We start from the raw sequence: 23,878 nt of genomic DNA, 5'->3' as shown, positions 1-23,878 counted from the left end.
CAAGACTTCGCTAATTACTTGCGACTTACATTTACCGAACCGCCGGCCTGATGGGGGTGTGACGGGTGAGAGATGAGATAGACGAAGAAGCCGAGATAGACATCGATCACACTTACGGACCCTTAGTTAATTTCGAGAAGACGACCCAGTCTTACACCAACGTCTGGAGAACGAGTCGACAGATGGCTCTCTTGCTCTATCGAACGTCGGGTCGTGAGCAGGTGTCGCCCCCGACACGAATTTCATTTCATTGCTACAGGAGCATGTTTCTTTTGTATTTGTACTATCCGCAATGTCTTCATGTCTTTCTTTTGGGCATTTTCAGTTTTATTCATTTCCTTAATTAATTAATTTTCTAATTAGCCACTATTTGTCAACATATGGACATTGTAGACACTATTTATGCGTTAATACAACAAAATATATGTCAGCAAACGTGGTAAGCCTGACATTGAAAAAAAAAGCGTGATGAGTAGCGTCACCGCTCTTTTACTGAGTTTTCTGGTGGGGCGGTGGTTCGCGTCTTGACACTTAAAAAAATGGATAGAGCGTTTAAAAAAAAAGATGGATAGAAAAAAAGAAAAAAAAAACGGGTCCGGCCGTCCTGATTTTAGGATTTCCGTGATTTCCCTTAATCGCTTCGCGCAAATGTCAGGATGGTTTCTTTGAAAGGGCACGGCCGACTTCCTTCCCCATCCCTCCCGATGGCCTCGCTGTTTGATCCCCTCCTCCAAATTAACCAACCAACCAAAATGTGTGCGCTATACTTACTGTTCGTAAATCGTTTGATTATTCCACTCCAAATTTCTGAGATCGCAGAAATTCGAAGACTTCAGCCTCTTAATGCTTTTGTCAGACCACAGCCACTAATAGTAATAATAATAATAATAATAATAATAATAATAATAATAATAATAATGATAATACTGTGTTTAGCACTATAGTAGCCCTTTTGTATTACTGCTTTGTCGTGTTGTCAATTAATTAACTTATCTGTTTCTAATCCAGGAATGAAATAATCTCTGGACTACAGCCGATACTACTACAACTTAGAGTAGACATTTTCTTGAGATATTTAACATTTGTTACACAAATGTCTCACTTTTTTCGTCAGCGACGTACGGGACAAAGCGCAACGTATGTGTGTAGTGGGTGAACTATGTGAGGAACCTGTAACCTCCACCACATTAACCCTTTAACTGCTCTGGACGTGTTAAGGCGCTCGCCTTTGTACATCTACATCTTCATGTACATTTATACTCCGTAAGCCACCCAACGGTGTGTGGCGGAGGGCAATTTACGTGCCACTGTCATTACCTCCTTTTCTTGTTCCAGTCGCGTATTGTTCGCGGGAAGAACGACTGCAGGAAACCCTCCGTGCGCGCTCGAATCTCTCTGATTTTACATTCGTGATATCCTCAAGAGGTATAAGTAGGGGGAAGGAATATATTCGATACCTCATCCAGAAACGCACCCTCTCGAAACCTGAACAGCAAGCTACACCGCGATGCAGAGCGCCTCTCTTGCAGAGTCTGCCACTTGAGTTTGCTAAACATCTCCGTAACGCTATCACGGTTACCAAATAACCATGTGACGAAACGTGCTGCTCTTCCTTGGATCTTCTCTATCTCCTCCGTCAAACCGATCTGGTACGGATCCCACACTGATGAGCAATACTCGAGTATAGGTCGAACGAGTGTTTTGTAAGCCACCTCTTTTGTTGATGGACTGCATTTTCTAAGGACTCTCCCAATTAATCTCAACTTGGTACCCGCCTTACCAACAATTAATTTTATATGATCATTCCACTGCAAATCGTTACGCACGCATACTCCCAGATATTTTATAGAAGTAACTGCTACCAGTGTTTGTTCCGCTATCATATACAATAAAGGATCCTTCTTTCTATGTATTCGCAATACATTACATTTGTCTATGTTAAGGGTCAGTTGCCACTCCCTGCACCAAGTGCTTATCCGCTTCAGATCTTCCTGCATTTCGCTGCAATTTTATAATGTTGCAACTTATCTCTATACTACAGCATCATCCGCGAAATTCCATGTGGAACTTCCGACACTATCTACCAGGTCATTTATAGTATACAGGGTGTCCCAGCTATCTTGTCCACCCAAAATATCTCTGGAACAATAACAGCTATTGGAAAACGACTTTCACCGTTATCAATGTAGGGCTGGGGCCCATGAATGTTCATATTTGGAAACATTCTAAAACGAAAGCATATGTGTTTTTAACACAAACTTATGTTTTTTTAAATGGACCTCCTATATTTTTTCTTCAGAAATCCATAGCATGACAAAGTACATACACCATGGCGTTGATTGCATCGCAATATTCCCATTACATCCCGAGATATTAAGACGCGAAGTTGACGCTTGAAACACCCGACTTGCGCTGCTAGCGCACGTCCTGAGGCTCAGGCGTGAACCCCATGATGCCCGTAATCGCGATGTGATTGACATGCGTAATCACACTTCCATACTTATCAAGAGATCCGAAAATAATAATACGGTCTGCTGCCATCTTGCATTAACGTCGTACATTCCAGCAGGTATTTATCCCATAGGCTAGGGGTGATGCGGTTCTGTGTACCGCAACGTTAGTCACAAAATTAACTTCGCTTATCATTAATCCGTTACTAAAAAGGTAATGCCATTCAACGTTAAAACTTTACTTTACTGTGGATCTAGCGCAAGTGACAGTTATTCATTCACTCGTAATAGTAAAATTCATGTTGATGGTTTTGGTGAAACGAGCAAGTGGACTAAAAGTTTTACCGTTGTTTAGGTAAAAATGTTTTGATTTGGGAAGTTCAGGTAGGACATAGAAGATGAACGTAAACATGTTTAACCAATTAGTTTTATTATCACATAATTATCAATGTTATGTTTATCTAACGCGTTAAATGACAAATTGTTGCAAACAAATGTTTCTTAACATCACTGGGTAAAATGGCCATTTGTAGAAACTTCCACTGTGATACCAGCACTACATACTAAACATAGCGTTCACATCTCATGCTCAAAGTGATGCCCATTGGCTTGCATACATAGGGTCACTCTGCGGATGAAGGATGCCCTACTTCGTGCTACTGTTTCCTCTTTGATGGCTGTACAAGCATCAATAATGCGCTGCTTCGTGTCCTCTGGTGTTGTTGGTTCATGTTGGTAAACAGCATCCTTCACTGCTCCCCAAAGAAAATAATCCAGCGGTGTAAGGTCCGGAGATCGGGCAGGCCACCTAACTGGGTCACCTCTTCCAATCCACCTACCAGGGAACTTACGGTTCAGAATTTGTCGTGCTCGTAAGGCGTTATGTGCAGGGCATCCGTCATGCTGATACCACATGACCATTCTCCGGTTCAGAGGTACGGTGTCCAAGAGAACAGGAAGATTGTGTCGTATAAATCTGGAGTATTGTCTGCCATTTTGGATTCCATTTATAAAGAAAGATCCGATAATGATATCTCCAATAATCCCACACCAAACATTAACTTTCCACGGAAGTTGATGCTCTACCTGACGGAGCCATTTTGGATTGTCTGCGGACCAATAATGCATATTCCTCATATTGACAATTCCTTTGTTGGAGAATGATGCCTCGTCGGTAAAGAGAACATCTGCAAAAAAATTTGGATTAGTCAGAAGTTTTTGCTGAGCCCACCGACAAAATGTTACCCTATTGCGGAAGTAATTTCCATGAAGATCCTGGTGTAAATGAACATGGTAAGGATGAAATTTATGACGTTTAAGAATACGCTGTGCACTTGATTTCGACACACCAACTTCACGTTCAATTTGACGTGTGCTGATTTGAGGATTCACAGCTATGGTAGCGAGCACAGCAACTTCAGCACGTTCAACTGTGCGTGTTCTAGGACGATTTCGAGGTCTTGGATTTAAGCTTCCCGTTTCACGTAGACGAGATGTGAGACGACCAAACATCCGGCGCGAAGGCGATGGCTTGTCAGGGAATCGTCTTCTGTACAGTCGTTCTGCCTGAACAGCTTTTCGTCCACCTACAACAGGGTACGTTACAGGTATGTAGAGTAGAGTAGAAAACAGACATATTAACTTAATAATCATAATGTTCGCTAACAGTACTAGCAACAAACAAGCAATCTCATAACGTATTTCCCGTCAACGTACATTCTCCATAGATCAGCAGCATTTCTACCATATCTTCATGTGTGTACATTATACTGTACAGTATAAGTTCCACAACACAACGTTTATTCACAATGTGTACTACCTCCGTGCCGTCACTAGATTACTCTGATGCACGACTACACTGGCAAGCGGTGTACTGCACGCCAAAGCAACAACAATTTGGATGCTCGGAGGATTGTGGAGTACAGGAGTTTGCATGGGTCGCAAATCATAAACAAGGCGAAGTGGTAACTGTGGCAGTAGTGGGAACTACGTTGGACACTTGACTAGGTAGAGCCAGGCCCTGCGCGACAGGCACAATGGGTCATATAACGCATTAGATAAACCTTATTTTGGGTGTGCAGGATAAATAAGACAACCTGACGGGTGTACACCGATCGGTACTGGTTCATATTGTGTACGTAGATACGTAAAACGTGCAAGAGGGAAACCATTATGTGCTTATGAGAGTTGATGGCAGCAGACCGTATTATTCGTTTCGGACCTCTTGATAAGTATGAAGATGTGATTACACATGTCAATCACATCGCGATTACGGGCAGCATGGGGTTCACGCCTGAGCCTCCGGACGTGCGCTAGCAGCGCATGTCGGGTGTTTCAAGCGTCAACTTCGCGTCTTAATATCTCGGGATGTAATGGGAATATTGCGATGCAATCAACGCCATTGTGTATGTGCTTTGTCATGCTATGGATTGATGAAGAAAAAATATAGGAGCTCCATTTAAAAAAACATATGTTTGTGTTAAAAGACACATATGCTTTCGTTTTAGAATGTTTCCAAATATGTACATTCATGGGCCCCAGTCCTACATTGATACCGGTGAAAGTCGTTTTCCAATAGCTGTTTTTGTTCCAGAGATATTTTGGGTGGACAAGATAGCTGGGACACCCTGTATACTATGAAAACCAATGGTCCCATTGTGGTGTCACCGCCAGACACCACACTTGCTAGGTGGTAGTTTTAAATCGGCCGCGGTCCATTAGTACAGGTCGGACCCGCGTGTCGCCACTGTCAGGGATCGCAGACCGAGCGCCACCACAAGGCAGGTCTCGAGATACGGACTAGCAATCGCCCCAGTTGTACGGACGACTTTGCTAGCGACCACATGGACGAAGCATTGCTCATTTGCAGAGCAGATAGTTAGAATAGCCTTCAGCTAAGTCAATGGCTACGACCTAGCAAGGCGCCATTAGTGACATTGCATGTATCTAAAGAGTCTCACTTGTATTGCCACAATCTCCAGATGTACCACAAGGATGGATTAAAGTTAAGTATTCCAGAAGCTACGTACTTTTCTTTATAGCATTCATTACGTATCCTGTTTCAGACCTCACGCCATCCTGCTTTAACTTAGGGCGTGCCTTTCGGCTTCCTCTCATTGTGTCTAGGCTGTCTTGTCTAGACACAACACCCATAACACTCCCCTGTGGCACGCCAGAGGTTACTTTAACGTCTGTAGACGTCTCTCCATTGATAACAACATGCTGTGTTCTGTTTGCTAAAAACTCTTCAATCCAGCCACACATCTGGTCTGATATTCCGTATGCTCTTACTTTGTTTATCAGGCGACAGTGCGGAACTGTATCGAACGCCTTCCGGAAGTCAAGGAAAATGGCATCTACCTGGGAGCCTGTATCTAATATTTTCTGGGTCTCATGAACAAATAAAGCGAGTTGGGTCTCACACGATCGCTGTTTCCGGAATCCATGTTGATTCCTACAGAGTAGATTATGGGTTTCCAGAAACGACATGATACGCGAGTAGAAAACGTATTCTAAAATTCTACAACAGATGGACGTCAGAGTTATAGATCTATAGTTTTGCGCATCTGCTCGACGACCGTTCTTGAAGACTGGGACTACCTGTGCTCTTTTGCAATCATTTGGAATCTTCCGTTCCTCTAGAGACTTGCGGTACACGGCTGTCAGAAGGGGGCACGTGTCCCTGTGTACTCTGAATGTGTTTACGCGCGCCACCAGTCCTCCTACCTGGTACTCTGAACGTGTCAACGCGAAGAGACGTTCAGAGTACCAGGTAGGAGGACTGGCGTCGCGTGTAAACACGTTGAGAGCACACAGGGACAGGTACAAAGGCGGGCGCATTAACACGTCCAGAGCAGTTAAAGGGTCAGTGCTACTAACTGACGAAAAGTAATTGTTGATGATTTATTTTACCCCTCAGGGGGTAATTAGTCCACGGTTGGGTACCACTTCTTTAGACTGTGGTAGAACTGCACTCCGGAATCCCGCGCCACTAACAGTTTACGCAGTCTACTTGGGCGGTGCTGCAGCTGTTCATCTCTGTTGCGAGTGGTCTGCGGGGGCGTCACACTGGCTGTGGGAAGGGTGAGGTCGCAGCCGCAGGCTGCTCCGCATCCGCGACCTACCGCACAGGTGGCCGTGTTACTTCGCCGCCTCCGCTCCACTCGTGCATTTCCGCCGGCGGTCGGGCGTGGCGCGCGGCGTGGCGCGCTACTCGGACGACGCGCCCGCGGCAGGCAGTCGGCGTCTGGAGGGCGTCGTGGTAGGGTTGCGACACGGTCGACGTCGCGGTGGCATGAGCTGGTGAGCGCGCGGACCACGATGTCGCGTCGGTGTCGCTGGCAGGCCCCGTCCTGGACCAGTCTGCGGCTGCTGCTGGCGCTGCTCTTGGCAGCCAGCCCCGAGCGGGCGGCGGCCCGGCGGCACAGGTCTGCGGACGTCTTTGACGAGGAACTCCACGTGCACCATCTCAGGCACCACAGAGGTAGGACTCGGAAAGGTCGTCACTTTCGTTTTTCACGAGACGATCGCATGAGCAGTTACAGTGCCCTATCCAGTTTCTACTTGCCAGTGGTCATCTTCAGACTGACTATAGGCAAATAGAGGGGAGAAATGAATAATTACAGAACTCATAAAATGTGCCAACTAAATATCTACATAATCATAAAAAGGAATGAAATTATACCTAAAGGCACCTGCTGCAATGGGTTCCCATTGTGTCGTGACCAGTATGAAAGACAACAGCAGGTAGTGGTCAAACGTTTGCACACATAGTGAAAACCTCTGTTTGTTCATACACGTATCTACTTCTCTTCCCGTCTATCTCGCCCACCCCAAAATTTTTTCTCTCCAGAAGCAAGAGTGAAAAAAATAAAAATGCCTCAAGCAAATATTCTTTAACTATGAGGAGGCCATCACCCAGCATGATTACCTTTTTGCATGGCGATTCATCTTATTTACGGCCTGAAAGATCGGGTTTAAAGTCAATTGTTCCAGCATACAGTTCCCAATCGCCCACTTGTCATATAGGATCATTTTTGATAATCCGGTCCGCATGAACCTCCCATAGTAAGGAGCGTAACATAAAAGTCCTACTGGGGCCCTAAATTTGAATTCAACTAAGCTTTCTCACCTACTTACTACAGTAACACCAGTTCTGCCGGTCAGGGCGTGTTCAAAATGCTTCAAATGGCTCTAAGTACTATGGGACTTAACACCTGAGGTCATCAGTCCCCTATACTTAGAACTACTTAAACCTAACTAACCTAAGGACATCACACACATCTATGCCCGAGGCAGGATTCGAACCTGCGACCTTAGCAGCAGCGCGGTTCCGGACTGAAGCACCTAGAACCGCTCGGCCAAAGCGGCCGGCTCGGTGCGTGTAAGAAAGCAAAAATAAGTCACCACAACCAAGGAAGAATTGTCACTCTCCAGTTCTCGTAAAAGTCATTAAATGAGAAGACAAGCTGAATCGCGTACAACATGTTCCCTCGTTCCTTCTCAGTATACCAAGGAAAACGATGAATTATTTTATTCAAATAATTTCGGCGTAGATTCTGAAAACACGGATACATTCACTTCGCCGTGTATAATTTAACTATCCATTCATTACATGATATTAAATCAAGACCACATTCAATGTATATTATTCGTTCCCGGCGCTTGTAAAAGAGTTACGTAAGTCGGGAATAGATACAGTGCAAGGACTGGCGCATATAAATCTTAATTCAATTCTCCTTCTTCCTCAGCGACTTTTTCTGTGCTGTCCAGGACGCTGTGATGTCTTCTTCACCGCGGATCCCACCTCCTTCCTTCGTCCTCTGGGTTGAAACACTGCGTGGCGGCTCGTAAACTCAGATCCAGCAGATTTTCAAGAACAATTAATAATATGCTTATACCCCACTTGAAGCCCTAAGAGGATCACCCAGCAAGCCTTTGTAATGCACATTACCACATTTAATCGAACACTTTACCTATGGATGAAAAAGAGCATGCATGGATCAAAGAGTTGCACTTCTATCTTTCTTCGTTATGAAAATATGAGCAGCAGCACGTCTTTCTTAAATACCACCCTGTATTTTTTTATGCAGCAGTCCATTTCCGTCCCTCAAGGACTACTGAATAACGTATCACAATGTACTATTCACGTAAACCTGACGTTGATAAAAACATATTGCCTTTGACTCTACTGTATTAGCACACAATGCGCGTACCCGGAGTGAGGTAACTCATCCACTTCCTGGAGCTGACAGTAAACAAATGGAATCCCGAGGAAAATGCATACCGATCATTCAGTCAACCGTCTTCAGTTTAAAGTTAATGCGAGTACAGTATACACCAACGAAGAGAAGCCATAGAATGCCACACAGCGTTTAAAAGTACTGCTGTATTCTATTACATGTATCCGAGTCATAAATAACAAAAACATTATTGCACTTACTATTCTAATAACTTAAACTCTTCATACAGGTAGATGCTTATTGATGGTTGCTAGTAGCTAAGCAACATTTACTTGATACATTTATTTATTTATTTATTTATTATCGTTAAAACTCATTTCAGGTGGTCAAGATAAATGGGACGCTTTGTATAGTATTGTTGACAACGCAATGGGAACAGCTTGTAATAAGTGCCGTTAGGTAAAAATTTATTCTGTTTTATTAATACGTAGATAGTTATTCTGCAAAGTCTATGAATTCCGTAATTATTTTTTGTCTACGCGTTTTATCTTTTGGCAGCCCTAAGATGACCAACGGGTGGTCGAAATCCGTCACGGCGTTCTGAGATGCTCTTGTGATTGTGTTTCAAAAATATAAAAATAAAGAAAAAACATAATCAGCCACATATTCTCCATGGATGTTACGTCACTTTTCCCAATTTTTTTTCCAAATGCCATCATTGAAAGATGACATCTGACTATGATCAACTGAAATCGAAAGGGATTACTGAGAAAACAGCAAAAGGCGCGGCAGTGTCGTCATACGCGTCGTTAATGGAAAATCCACAATTTGAAAGTACTAAAAGGACTTATCAGATTTGTCCTAGTGATCGCAGCATTTAGCACTTGAAGTAGTTGATTAATAAGTTCATGAAGATGTATGGAGTTAAAGGAATCCGTGCTGAATACTGCCATTCCAGACAGAAAAAGTGACGATCTTTTACGGAATTAATGATCTAGACACCTTCAACAATGTGGCTCGAAAGGACGTTCCGAAATGTCAGAGTACTACTCTGATTCACCATCGTTACTCGACAATTTGGCACCCTCAGAAAGCTCCACCGATATATTCGTCCACTTTCCAGTAGCGACAAGTTTGCTATAATGCATAGATTTTCCTCATTTTCTTTTTGAGCTCCATTACTTTTCGCAATAAATATTATGATTTCACGTTTTTAATCCAATGAAGGTGCAGTTTAATCCAGCTACATTGCTGTTTATTTGCTTATTGTTAGTAGCTTAACATAGCTAATAAATTATCGCAGCATCCCAATCTGCAACCGAAAATAGAAAATATGCAAGAGTTACGTAATTTGTGGATATTCATTGTTGTCATGTACACGGGACGGCAACCGATGTAATGTGTAAAGAAAACGAACCACCACTGCCGTTATCATTAAAGAATTTTATTTCAAACAACTAGTTTATGCGATGCATCAGCAGTGCATACCACTCTCAGTAGTGACAACACGTTGTAGATTGTACACTACTGATACAGACTATGCAATCCACGACAACTGGCATTACATGGGTTCTACGATACATGGGCCAAGGAGTGAAACGGTCTTTTGATTTGTAACGAACGTGAAGATGGCGTAAGCGTAGCTCCGAAACTAGTCGTTTGAAATAAATTTCTTTGATGATACGGCTGTGGTGGTTCGCTTTTTTTACCTAATTTACGTAATGTCTTTTTATGATGTCTGTCGCAAAATTAAGGACGACGTCAATATCAAATACATACATATGATACTAGTGCATCTTCTGCTGTTGGAAACGCATGTCATACCTACGTTGTTTCAGAGTGGAAGAACTTCTCTATCGTAGTTTGTTTTTTGAAGGATTGCATGAACTGCGCGTATGAAACGAAAGAAATGAATGTATCTCCTAAGAGTTAAGGTTTAAGCAACGCAGCATACCCAGTTATTTTCTAGAAAGACTGTCAATACCATCAAGTAAAATTTTCAGTCAATGCCGAAAAGGAATCCAAATATGAAAGTTGGATGTTAATTACGAATTAAAACGGAAACTGCTGCTACAAGCAGATTGTTGGGTGTCTGAGAAAGACAAGAGGAATCGCCAAAATATCGTACAAAATGAAATCAAAAATTTTGCTGGATGCCTGTGTTTTCTGTCCACTGAAACAACTATTTATACATTCGACACTTAAGTTTAAATTTTGGAATTTGTTTCTTGGTTTATGGAACCAAGAGGATGCTCTTTCGACAATAATGTTAACATTGTTCATTGTGCAGTGTAAGATGAATAACTATAACCACACGCTGCTTATAGCCATTGATTATAGTTTCCCGTGTTTTTTTGCAAGCGCTGTCGTCAGCAATGTGTTGACGTACTGGAAACTCCTGTTGGGTTCCAACAATTTTTGAGGAACACAACGAGCTAAATGTTTTCTCTGTATATTCATTTTGAAAAAAAAAAATCCAGTTCATTATGAAGAACTTAAAACAGCCATAAGCATAGGGAGGGAGAAAAAATGCTTTTCTGAACAGACGACTTTGTCACTGGTAATGATTTATGTATAATTTGCGATAGTATATTGTAATTGACCATCGGATATGTTTTCAAAATAATTTTCAGGAGAACTAAACAGTCATCATTTAAAATAGATTCATTATACTTTTGCCCGAAAATGGAACATGTAAAACATCTGTCGTTAAAATTGCACTAAGAATTTGCAGAGCTGTTACGTTAGACAAATCACAAACATAAAACAATTTTTACCTGGTGTTAAGCAGAATTTCCATTATCAATGGATTTAGCAATGGCCGTTCTCGTTCATTTTTCTACCATTTATTTATGAGAATCTTCATTTTCAGCAGTGGTGGTCATTATCGTAAAATGTAGTTCCATCTAAAGTGTCATGAGACCAGGAGTGACGGACATTAAGCCCTGCATCTAACTGTGTCAGAATAAAGACAAATTTATGTTTTTATAGACTTCACTATAATAAGCTTTGTTATATTCATATTGTATGTTATGAATGAATAAATATTGCTTTTTGTTTCAAATTTTATAACGTACCACTTTTTGATCTTGTTTATGTTGGTGTTTTAGTCCACTACTTTATTCACAGTTCTTTAACGATTTCTTTACCTATTTTAAGTATTTTTTTTCAAGTATTGTTCGAGTACAAAAATTAACTCGGTCGTTGGATAGTTATCATGCAGAAACATTCGCATAAAAAATAGTATATGCGTTGTTTTTATGTGCAATTAATACCAATTACACTTACGATAGTAAAGTGAGGATTGCAAAGAAATACACTAGTACTAGGGGATTTCCGACGACAAAATTCGAGAACACCTATTCCGCATCATAACGCATATCGGTACGCATGCGCTGCCCAATAAGTGCCAAAAAGCCACACATAAAAACGAGATTCTTCCGAGACTGGTACCTGTGGTTCTTTTGATTATAGGATTGTAGGGTAAAGTGTTCTGGCTACTCCTTGGGCTAAAGACCATTCGAAGATCCGCTCAGTGTCCTTATTCTACAGTACAGAATGGAAGTTTAAATGAACTCACTTCTTCCGGCTTAAACAGATGAAGCAAATCGGTTGGTTCCTTTCTGCATTTGATGTGGTTTACGGTGGGCCCTATGGGGTTTATGGAGGCGTCAGTAGCTTATGGGTGGTTCCATAGAAAACACACAAAAACTTTTTTCTAATTTTTCGTACCCTAAACGAGCCGCGGGTTCAAAAACGGTATGGGTGAAATTTTTACGCTATATTCCTACAATGTCGGTCTCGAACTTCATATCTTCATCCGTTTCCCAGATGCAGAGGTTCAAAGTCACCTTATCTCTGAATGTAAAATAATCACGTAAAATACGGTATGAGGCGAAATCTAAAAAAGTAAATAATAGCAAATTAACGGTACATTCTCTAGGCATTTATCTAGAACTGCCATCTTCATGTTTTCAAAAATCTTTATTAGTTCTTTAGTTCACAGAAGACCCCAACAAAAGCATTTTTAGCATTTTTAATACAAAAACCGAGCTGCTGGTTTCAAGAATGTTGTGCACAGCAAATGGGTAAAATTTTTGCAGTATATACCTAAGATCCTTATCTCCAACAAACTTGAAAATTTCGTTCATATCTTAATAACCTTCTGAGATACAGAGGTTGAAAGGTATCACCTCGTGGGCGGCTCCGTAGAGAAACACACAAGAAAACGTTTCTGTACCATTTTTTAATACCAAAACCGCGCCGCCTATTCCAAGACGTCTATGCACAGCAAATGGTTGAAATTCTTTCGCTATATTCATAAGATCCCGATCTCGAACAACCCTGACAACTTTCTAGATATCTTTACCCGTTCAAAGTAACCTTACATGTACACGTAAAATACGCACATAAGATCCGATGTGAGGCGAAATCTAAATGATAAATAAAACCATATAACTGCTCAAATTATAACCGTACATTCCCTAGGCATTTATGAAGAAGTGTCTGCTCCCCGTTTTGAAATATATGTATCCGTACCGAGCGACGTGGCGTAGTGGTTAGCACACTGGACTCGCATTCGGGAGGAAGACGGTCCAATCCCGGGTCCGGCCATCCTGATATAGGTTTTCCGTGATTTCCCTAAGTCGCTCCAGGCAAATGCCGGGATGGTGCTTTTGAAACGGCACGGCCCATTTCCTTCCCTGTACTTTCCTAATCCGATGAGACCAATAACTTCGCTGTCTGGTCTCCTCCACCAAACAAACGCCTAATATCCTGATCTCGAACGACTCTGAAAGTTTTCTTGACATCTTAATCCGTTTCCGAGATACAGAGGTTCAAAGTTACCCTACTAGTATACGCAAAATGCGCACGTAAAATCCGATGTGAGGCGAAAACGTACTTTAAAGTGATAAAGCACTGAGAAATATGTTGTATCTGTGATCATGATTAGTGTTCTGAGAGCCTCCCGTTGTAGTACTGAAGCACGTGCAAAATTTATGTGCACGTAAAACCCGCTCTGAAGTATAGAATTAGTTTATCGTTATTTCCATTTCAATAAGTAAACTACCAAAATTTTAGTGACTCACAAAGTCCTTTTCTTGTGAGTATCGTGCCCTGCTGTGGAAGGGAAACGTAGGAAACAGCGGAAAATGCTCCTACTGGAGCAAAAAGACTGCGAATATGTTTCTGTTAAAAACACGCTGTCTGAAAAGTGCGGTAGCCGATGTCTCATTCTACCTTCCTCTCAAAATTTTCTCAAAACTTTTGACATCCAAACATAATCGCACTAATTTATGCTAAGTGGAAAGGAGGCCGTGGCAGTTCTAAAGAGACGGAAAAGTAATAAATATTGGAAGCAAGTAGACAATGGTTGTCCTAGAGAAGGAGGGAAGGAGGCAATGGCAGTGGGGGGGAGAGAGGGACACAGTAGCAGTGGAACATTATTAACAGTGATAGAACAGTGCTAGCAAAAACGTGAAAGAGAATGTGCCAGTGGGAGATGAACGAAGAGTCAGAGAAGGAACCGTACCGTTCTTCGCTGTGTAAAATATTTCTTCTGTTAATCCAACGTAGACTCTCAAGAGTTTATCGGACGAATGTTTTGTACTTTCCTTGCGGATACATTAGATTTCCTTAATATTCTCCCAATAAGAGGCCTGGTGTGTGACTTTCCTGCATTTTTTTTTTTTTATCGTTTTACTTGATGCGTCCGGGATGGTTTTTCAGCAAGTATTTTACGGTAGTATATGAATTTTTCGCCAATAGTGTAATCAAATACACTCTATTTAAAAAACAAAACACAAATATAGAACACAAGCAGACCCGACGCACCGCGTAGGAGCTACGAAAATTGGTCACGAATTGATATTCGTGCAGAGACCAATGGAAAATACAAAATAGTAAACTTTGGCGGTCAGTCGATGAATCTGCGAAGCAGCAACGCAGTTTCACCGGGGACCTGGCAAGGGTAGTAAACAGGGGAGATGATCTCATCATTTGAGGGAGGACTTTTTTTTTGTCATCAGTCTACTGACTGGTTTGATGCGGCCCGCCACGAATTCCTTTCCTGTGCTAAACTCTTCATCTCAGAGTAGCACTTACAACCTACGTCCTCAATTATTTGCTTGACGTATTCCAATCTCTGTCTTCCTCTACAGTTTTTGCCCTCTACAGCTCCCTCTAGTACCATGGAAGTCATTCCCTCAAGTCTTAGCAGATGTTCTATCATCCTGTCCCGTCTCCTTATCAGTGTTTTCCACATATCCCTTTCCTCTCCGATTCTCCGTAGAACCTCCTCATTCCTTACCTTATCAGTCCACCTAATTTTCAACATTCGTCTATAGCACCACATCTCAAATGCTTCGATTCTCTTCTGTTCCGGTTTTCCCACAGTCCATGTTTCACTACCATACAATGCTGTACTCTAGACGTACATCCTCAGAAATTTCTTCCTCAAATTAAGGCCGGTATTTGATATTAGTAGACTTCTCTTGGCCAGAAATGCCTTTTTTGCCATAGCGAGTCTGCTTTTGATGTCCTCCTTGCTCCGTCCGTCATTGGTTATTTTACTGCCTAGGTAGCAGAATTCCTTAACTTCATTGACTTCGTGACCATCAATCCCGATGTTAAGTTTCTCGCTGTTCTCATTTCTACTACTTCTCATTACCTTCGTATTTCTCCGATTTACTCTCAAACCATACTGTGTACTCATTAGACTGTTCATTCCGTTCAGCAGATCATTTAATTCTTCTTCACTTTCACTCAGGAGAGCAATGTCATCAGCGAATCGTATCATTGATATCCTTTAACCTTGTATTTTAATTCCACTCCTGAACCTTTCTTTTATTTCCATCATTGCTTCCTCGATGTACAGATTGAAGAGTAGGGGCGAAAGGCTACAGCCTTGTCTTACACCCTTCTTAATACGAGCACTTCCTTCTTGATCGTACACTCTTATTGTTTCCCTCTTGGTTGTTGTACATATTGTATATGACCCGTCTCTCACTACAGCTTACCCCCACTTTTTTCAGAATCTCGAACAGCTTCCACCATTTTACATTGTCAAACGCTTTTTCCAGGTCGACAAATCCTATGAAAGTGTCTTGATTTTTCTTTAGCCTTCCTTCCATTATAAGTCGTAACGTCAGAATTGCCTCTCTCGTCCCTTTACTTTTCCTAAATCCAAACTGATCGTCGTCTAGCGCATTCTCAATTTTCTTTTCCATTCTTCTGTATATTATTCTTGTAAGCAGCTTCGATGCATGAGCTGTTAAGCTGATTGTGCGATAATTCTCGCACTTGTCAGCTCTTGCCGTCTTCGGAATTGTGTGGAAGTCAGATGGCGGACGTTTAGTTTGGCTCAAAGAAGCCGGTTGGGATAATCGATTAATCGCGCTACATTTCAAGAAGAACGATGTCACTGACGATGTTGGCGGGAATGGGCGATCCATGGCCGAACACTGCGGCAACAAGGAGAGACACAGAGCCCCAGATTCATCATTATCATCGATCCGATGTCCAATCGGTGCTTCAGTAACCATCAGGACAATTAACAGGCGGCTCACAGAAAGGGGGCTGAGGTGACGGTGCCCCTTGTGCCAGCTACCTTTGACCTCCACCAGCATCGCCGTTTGCAGTGACGTCGGACACAGTCGGCCTTGAGTCTCATTGACTCGGTTATAATGTCTTCAGTGATGAGTCCCACATGCAGTAGAGCCTCGATGGCAAATGAAGACGTGTCTGGTGACGCCCCCGGCGGCGACGGGATACTAAACGTGGTTGTCTCACGCCACACAGTCCAACAACCCGATGTGATGGTCCTGAATGCCATTTATTTTCATAGTAGGACCCCCTTTGGTTGTCATCCGCGACACCCTTACAGCACATCTGTACGATATTCTCCATCCCTCTTTGTTAGCCTTCACGACAAGCCATTCTGTGCTCACACTTTAGCATGGTAGTTCGCATGCGGTCAGAGTTTCTACCGTCTTGTTGCTTGCCAAGACAAGGCCGCCGGATATGTTTGCAATTGAGAACGCTTGGAGCATAATTGGCAGAACCCTCTATCTAGCTCGGTATTTTGATGATCCAACGCCCCAATAGGACAGAATTTGGCACGATACCCTTAGGATGACACTCAACAACTCTATCAATCAATGCCAAACAGAATAACTATCTGCATAAGGATCAATCTGTGAAGCTGTTTCTCTTGAATAAATCATTATATTTTTCTGAAATTGCAGTCATTCTTTGCTTGTATATGTACATCACATCTCCAGATTTCCGTCCCCTTCGGATAATTGTTTACCAGCCAATGTGGCCGAGCTGTTCTAGGCGCTTCAGTCCGGAATCGCGCGACCGCTACGGTCGCAGGTTCGAATCCTGCCTCGGGCATAGATGTGTGTGATGTCCTTAGGTTAGTTAGATTTAAGTAGTTGTAAGTTCTAGGGGACTGATGACCTCAAATGTTAAGTCCCATAGTGGCCAGAGCCATTTGAACCATTTGATAATTATTTCGTGCTTTTTCGTCCTTCGGGTGTATATATTGCAATCTGTAAGGGCCCTAAGTCATTCCCTCGGTGCACTTTCAAAATTATCTTTACACAACTTGACTTATTTTCATGAAGAATGACGTGTTGAACTCTGCCAGCAGTGACATCCTGAACGCAGTAACAAATCTGGTTCGATCTCGGTATGGGCGTATATTGTTCACTAAACGACACTGCGGAATTATACATTGATCGTGACCGGGTCAAACATCTCACGAAATAAGCGTCAAACGAAAAAACTACAAAGAACGAAACCTGTATAGCTGGAAGGGGAAAACCAGATGGCACTATGGTTGGCCCGCTAGATGGCGCTGCTGTAGGTCAAACTGATATCAACTGCGTTTTTTAAATAGGAACCCCCATTTTTTATTACATATTCGTGTAGAACGTAAAAAAATATGAATGTTTTAGTTGGACCACTTTTTTCGCTTTGTGATAGATGGCGCTATAATAAACATATGGCTCACAATTTTAGACGGACAATTGATGTTAAGTAGGTTTTTTAAATTAAAATACAGAACGTAGGTACGTTTGAACATTTTATTTCGGTTGTTCCAATGTGATACATGTACCTTTGTGAACTTATCATTTCTGAGAACGCATGCTGTTACAGCGTGATTACCTGTAAATACCACATTAATGCAATAAATGATCAAAATTATGTCCCTCAACCTCAATGCATTTGGCAATACGTGTAACGATATTCCTTTCAACAGCGAAATGCGCTGACGCATGTTGTCAGGCGTTGTCGGAGGATCACAATAGCAAATATCCTTCAACTTTCCCCACAGAAAGAAATCCAGGGACGTCAGATCCGGTGAACGTGCGGGCCATCGTATGGTGCTTCGACGACCAATCCACCTACCATGAAATATGCTATTCAATACCGCTTCAACCGCACGCGAGCTATGTGCCGGACATCCATCATGTTGGAAGTACATCGGAATTCGGTTATGCAGTGAAACATCTTGTAGTAACATCGGTAGAACATTACGTAGGAAATCAGCATACATTGCACCATTTAGACTGCCATCGATAAAATGGGGGCCAATTATCCTTCCTCCCATAATGCCGCAGCATACATTAACCTGCCAAGGTGGCTGATGTTCCACATGTCACAGCCATAGTGGATTTTCCGTTGCCCAGTAGTGCATATTATGCCGGTTTAAGTTACCGCTGTTGGTGAATGACGCTTCGTCGCTAAATAGAACGCGTGCCAAAGTTTCTCTTGTGCCCAGTGGTAGAGCTGTACACGACGTTCAATATCGTCGCCATGCAATTGCTGGTGTATAGAAATATGGTACGGGTGCAATCGATGTTGATGTAGCATTCGCAACACCGACGTTTTTGAGATCCCTTATTTTCGCGCAGTTTGTCTGCTACTGATGTGCGGTTTAGCAGCGACAGCAGCTAAAACACCTACTTGGGCATCATCATTTTTTGCAGGTCGTGGATGACGTTTCACATGTGGCTGAACACTTCCTGTCTCCTTAAATAACATAACTATCCGGCGAACGGTCCGGACACGTGGGTAATGTCGTCAAGGATACCGAGCAGCATACATAGCACACGCCCGTTGGGCATTTTGATCACAATAGTCATACATCAACACGATATCGACATTTTCCACAATTGGTAAATGGTCCATTTTAAGACGGATAATGTATCACGAAGCAAACACCGTCCGCACTGGCGGAATGTTACGTGATACCACGTACTTATACGTTTGTGACTATTACAGCGCCATCTATCACAAAGCGAAAAAAGTGGTCCAACTAAAACATTCATATTTCTTTACGTACTACACGAATATGTAATAAAAATGGGGGCTCCTATTTAAAAAAAAAACACAGTTGATATCCGTTTGACCTATGGCAGCGCCATCTAGCTGGCCAACGATAGCACCATCTGGTTTCCCCCTTCAAGCTAGACGAGTTTCATTGTTTGTAGTATTTTCGTTTGATGCTTATTTCGTGAGATATTCGGCCAGGTCACTATCAAAGGACAACCCTGTATTTTTCTGTAGCCAGAGCCTGGCAGCAACCAGTACGAGATGCTTTACCTCCTCTTTAAGTCACAAAGGACTTAACAGACATTGGCTACCAGTGACATTCTTTTAAGTCAGTGGGGAAAGTTGAAAATTTGTGTTGGGCTAGAAACTGAACTCGGGTCTCGTGCTTGCTAGACACATGAGCTAACCACTGCGCAATCATCGTAACAGCACGTCTACCCTAGGACGCCTCCAATCAGACCCAAATTGTCAACTTATCCACACATAACTAATGTAGTGTCCCTTGCCCCTTATTCTCACTACTGGCGACATTTAGGGGATTCCCTTAAAAGTTGGAGCCTGGTGTGCATCTGCACTGAAGAGATCACTGGTCGTCCTTGCCTGCATTATATATATGTGGTGTCTGTTGTTTCGGACATGTCCAAAAGAACAGACACCACTTATATATTAACTTCTTCTGTTGGTTTAAAATATGTGTCTCAGAATACTGTCCTTGCTTCTGAGTAGTTGCTTCTAGTAACTGATTTTTGTGGCACTGCCATTGAAGGCAGTCGTCCAAGGTCCGGTGTGTCTCCACCGTGTCTTGGGTCGGATCTCTGCGTGTGCTGACTTGCAAAGGGACACGGAATGAAACAGTCTGCCCCGTCGTGATCTCGGCCATTAACCGCGACCTGTGTCTAAGTAGCGCCACCTTTCGGTCTTGCGGCGAATGCCGGAGGACCTGTAGGGAGGCGCGGCGGCCGCTGGCTGCCCGCCTGAAGTTGTGACTGTGGCTTGCCTTTGGAGCGGCGCGCTTGCAGCGTCATCTGCGGTCTGTATAATTACTACCGACTCCCCATCAATGGTGCTCCGGATTACGTGCTTAAACAGAGGGAGCTGCGTTTCGCAGCATCTCTATTCGGAAATCCGTGCCGGTTTTCATATAACAGTCATTTATTCAGCAAAGACATCGTAATGCGTGACCGTAAAACGTATTCCTTAATATTAAACACATCAAAAAAGTTTTGCATCGCCTCGGTTCCAAGAGTTCCGGAACCTGTGCAGATAATTGGAATCATAAACATCAGTTCTGTCCTTGCTCATGAAAACAACACACTGCGTGTTGCACCACCATACAGCGAGATCTTCAGAGGTGGTGCATGGGGGCTTATTTATTAAATTTGAAAATCATTTTTATTTTTCGTAGCTGTATGTCCGATTACGCTGTATCTCGTAAACGGTTGGCCCTGACTAGTATTATTACGCAATCTGACTGCATAGAACAACAACAAAGAATGAAATGAAAATTCTCGTTAACACCATTAATTAATTAAGTCCCCAGCAACTATAAAACCTACGAAACCAAAGCACAAGTATAACTGTTCTGTGTGTGGAAGTATGACTCAACGTACACATCTGGCACGGTTCTTCTTCAATAAGACAAGAAATTTCAAACACAATTTATACTGACGTGATAAAAAAAATTAGAAATACTATAATTGCGCAAGAACACTAGCCAGAAGCGTTGTTGACTGAACCTGTAATGACGCATTATTCAGGACATTGAAATAATGAGAAGAAAAAGAAAAGGAGTTTGTTACCTTCATTTATATTGATGAAAAGCACTCTAATCATTACAATATCTCCACACCGACTCGCTACTACCACATCTCAACAAGAACTGACTACTGCCACATCTCGACAAGCACTCTTCACTACGACATCTCAGCAAGCACTCACTACTACGAGTTCTCAACAAGCACTGCCCTCCGCTACTTCTCAATAATCACTGCCAGTGGAGGCGGCGAAACAAAACTCTCTGGCGCTGTGGCTCAGTGTAGCCACCTTTCATATGCCCTTCCTCCACGGGCTAGAATTTGATGGTATTTTTGCCAGCATTGGTGGTGAAAATACCACCAAATTCGTCAAAAAAAAATACAGACAAAAATAAAAGATAATATTAATACGTAAATATCACATAATTAGATAAAATTTTGGCTTTGCACTGACCTTTCAATAACCTAAGATATGAAATACAGAAAGCAATACAGATTCTTACATACATGTAGCTTTACATAATAGTTTACACAATACACAAAAAATCAGTTTATACAAATGTTCACATAAAATACTTTTAATTATTAAAAAAATAGTTGATAGTTCCAGCAGCAGCACCCAGCAATGGTCAACAGGTGCAAACACCAACAAGTGACATCATTTCAGTAGAAGCAGTCCATCAGTGGCACCCAGCAATGTTGAACAGGTACACACAGCAACAAGTCACATTTCTCAGCAGAAGCAGTTCCATTAGTGGCACCCAGCAATGTTGAACAGGTGCAGACACCAACAACTGACATCATTTCAGTAGAAGCAGTCCATCAGTTGCACCTAGCAATGATGAGCAAGTCCAGAGAGCAGTCCATAATATTCACTATCACTGATCACACTGTTCATCAGAGTTTATAAGCAGAAATTAAACATGTCCTAGTGGCACCAATCATGTAGAAAAAGTACAAGTAACAGTCCATAATATTCACTATCCTAATCACACAGTTCATCAGCAGAAACTAATCATTTCTAAGTGGCACCCATTATGTTGAAAAAGTGCAGGTAACAGTCCATAATATTCACTATCACTAATCTCACAGTTCATCAGCAGAAATTAAACATTTCTAAGTGTCACACATCAATGTTGAACAAGTGCAGGTAACAGTTCACAATATTCACCATCACAAATCAGACAGTTCAGGCATGAACAATAGTCTGAATGCACATACAAATGCTTTTACAAAATTATTCTCAATGCTCTTACGCTAAACATACAAATTCTAATAAACACACAAATGATATCAGATAATTGTCATATTAACTATTACAAATGCACAAACATCAGTAAACCTATAATATTTATGGGTGTCAGTGCAAGCCTCTACAAACAAATAAAATAATATTTAGGAGATAGGTGGGTAGGATTAGGAAAGGAAAACACACTCACTCATCTTTCATCGACATTAAGTACTACTGTGTAATTGAATAGTGTTAACTGTGTAAATGCAATTCTGTCAAAATTTGATGTTCATCATGTGTATCAAGTAGTAGTGGCAGCAATGTATAACAGTCAATAATAGTTAAGTCAATGTCATAGTCATCATGTCAAGACCAATGTTTGCCAAGCCAGATCAAAATGTACGGTTGCTGAACAACTGTCAGTGAGCCAAGATATGCAATTACTTCCTCTCTCCAAAAAAAAAAAAAAAAAAAAAAAAAGAAAAGAAATATGTACCGCTTATTGATTTAACCAAGTGTGTGTAGACAATCTTCCTTCTACTTGAGTGTTGTAGTCTGCTATCTTCATCCTCCTTCTTGTTCCATATAGACCAAAAAAAAAAAAATATGCACCTCACTTACTTTACCTCTTATCCACCAAAACTCCAATAATCATCAGCATCACATAATCTCAATACTTCAATAATACCTCTTACGTCGATACATATAAATCTTATCATCAATATCATTTACCTTACCTCTTGTCCACAAAAACTCCAATAATCATCAACTTCATATAATCTCAATACCTCAATAATACCTCTTCAATATGTCGATACATATAAACCTTATCGCCAATGTCATTTCACTTCCATAACAACTCTTTCCTCTAGTCAGTCTCCTCGAACAAGTACAGATAAAATCCTAATGCAAACCTCATCATCCCATACATTCGGAAGACACACTGTCAACACACAACCTCTGTGTAATCCATCTGACCCAAATCTTCTACTCATTATCAATTATAAGATTGATTTTGGTTACCTTGTCCGTCATTAAATAAAAGAAAAGCATACATGACCTCTAACTGACTTAGTTCGAATAACTCTCAGTAATTAAGTACGATTACGGAGTGTGAATGATCATAATATTTCACAGTGTGTACACCACTTCAAGAATTATGGCAAACAGAAGCAAACATGTGGAGTATTTCTTGTGTCAAGTGTCACTTCCTATTTCAATTGCTCACGAAAAATGCAGTGTAATAACTGTCAATGGTCTAAACCTAGTTTTGGTATGTCATGTCGTTAGCTTCCTTCCTATTAGCATAAATTTATACAGCTTCCAGAAAACCTCCAGCTCATGTGACTTCTATGAAGTTTCTTGTACTAATGTCGTTTATGTCGAATTATAGCAGTTCATTTTCCTATCTTAAAAATATAAGGCCCTGAGCGTAAGCAAAACATGCAATAGCGAGTAAATATACCAGTAGAGAACAGAATGTCAACAAGTGGATGCAGCACAATTCTTACAACGAGGCTCTGCCAAGCGAACAATCTGTAATTAATACAATAGTGTGACCTAAACTCTATGTTTGTACACAGTATATCAGCATTTCTATATACCAAATTAAAGAGTAGTTATGACAACAAACAGAAATGTATAAATATGCAATCCATACGCATAGCAGCAAACATATATCTTACGTACTAAACAGGTCATTAGCATCATATCAGCATAAGCAAATAAATGTTCATATGTGATCTTAATAAGTAAACATGAAGGCGCAAGCAGATAAATCACAAAGTATAACTTACATACATATCAGCACAACGAATCAGGTGACAATTATAATTTAAATAAATAAGCACAGCAGAGACATAATAAAAAATGTGACATCAGCGACAAAGCAGTGCAGCCAAGCGATGCATAATATAT

At 41.6% G+C, this 23,878-nt stretch overlaps 1 protein-coding gene across 1 annotated transcript in view; it reads left to right on the top strand.

The window, feature by feature from the left end:
• The first annotated feature begins 6,770 nt into the window (after positions 1 to 6,770).
• Positions 6,771 to 23,878, top strand: part of LOC126413238 (semaphorin-2A-like) — a 1,385,371-nt gene continuing 1,368,263 nt past the window's right edge. Inside the window, exon 1 of the mRNA XM_050083137.1 lies at positions 6,771 to 6,933. Within this exon, the coding sequence (XP_049939094.1) occupies positions 6,771 to 6,933 (163 nt within the window). The remainder of the gene's footprint in view (positions 6,934 to 23,878) is intronic.

This window comes from Schistocerca serialis, chromosome 7 (genome assembly GCF_023864345.2).
Source record: "Schistocerca serialis cubense isolate TAMUIC-IGC-003099 chromosome 7, iqSchSeri2.2, whole genome shotgun sequence".
Classification (NCBI taxonomy): Eukaryota; Metazoa; Arthropoda; class Insecta; order Orthoptera; family Acrididae; genus Schistocerca; species Schistocerca serialis.
Note: the sequence above shows the minus strand (reverse complement) of the source record. Positions and strands in the feature narration are given on the sequence as shown.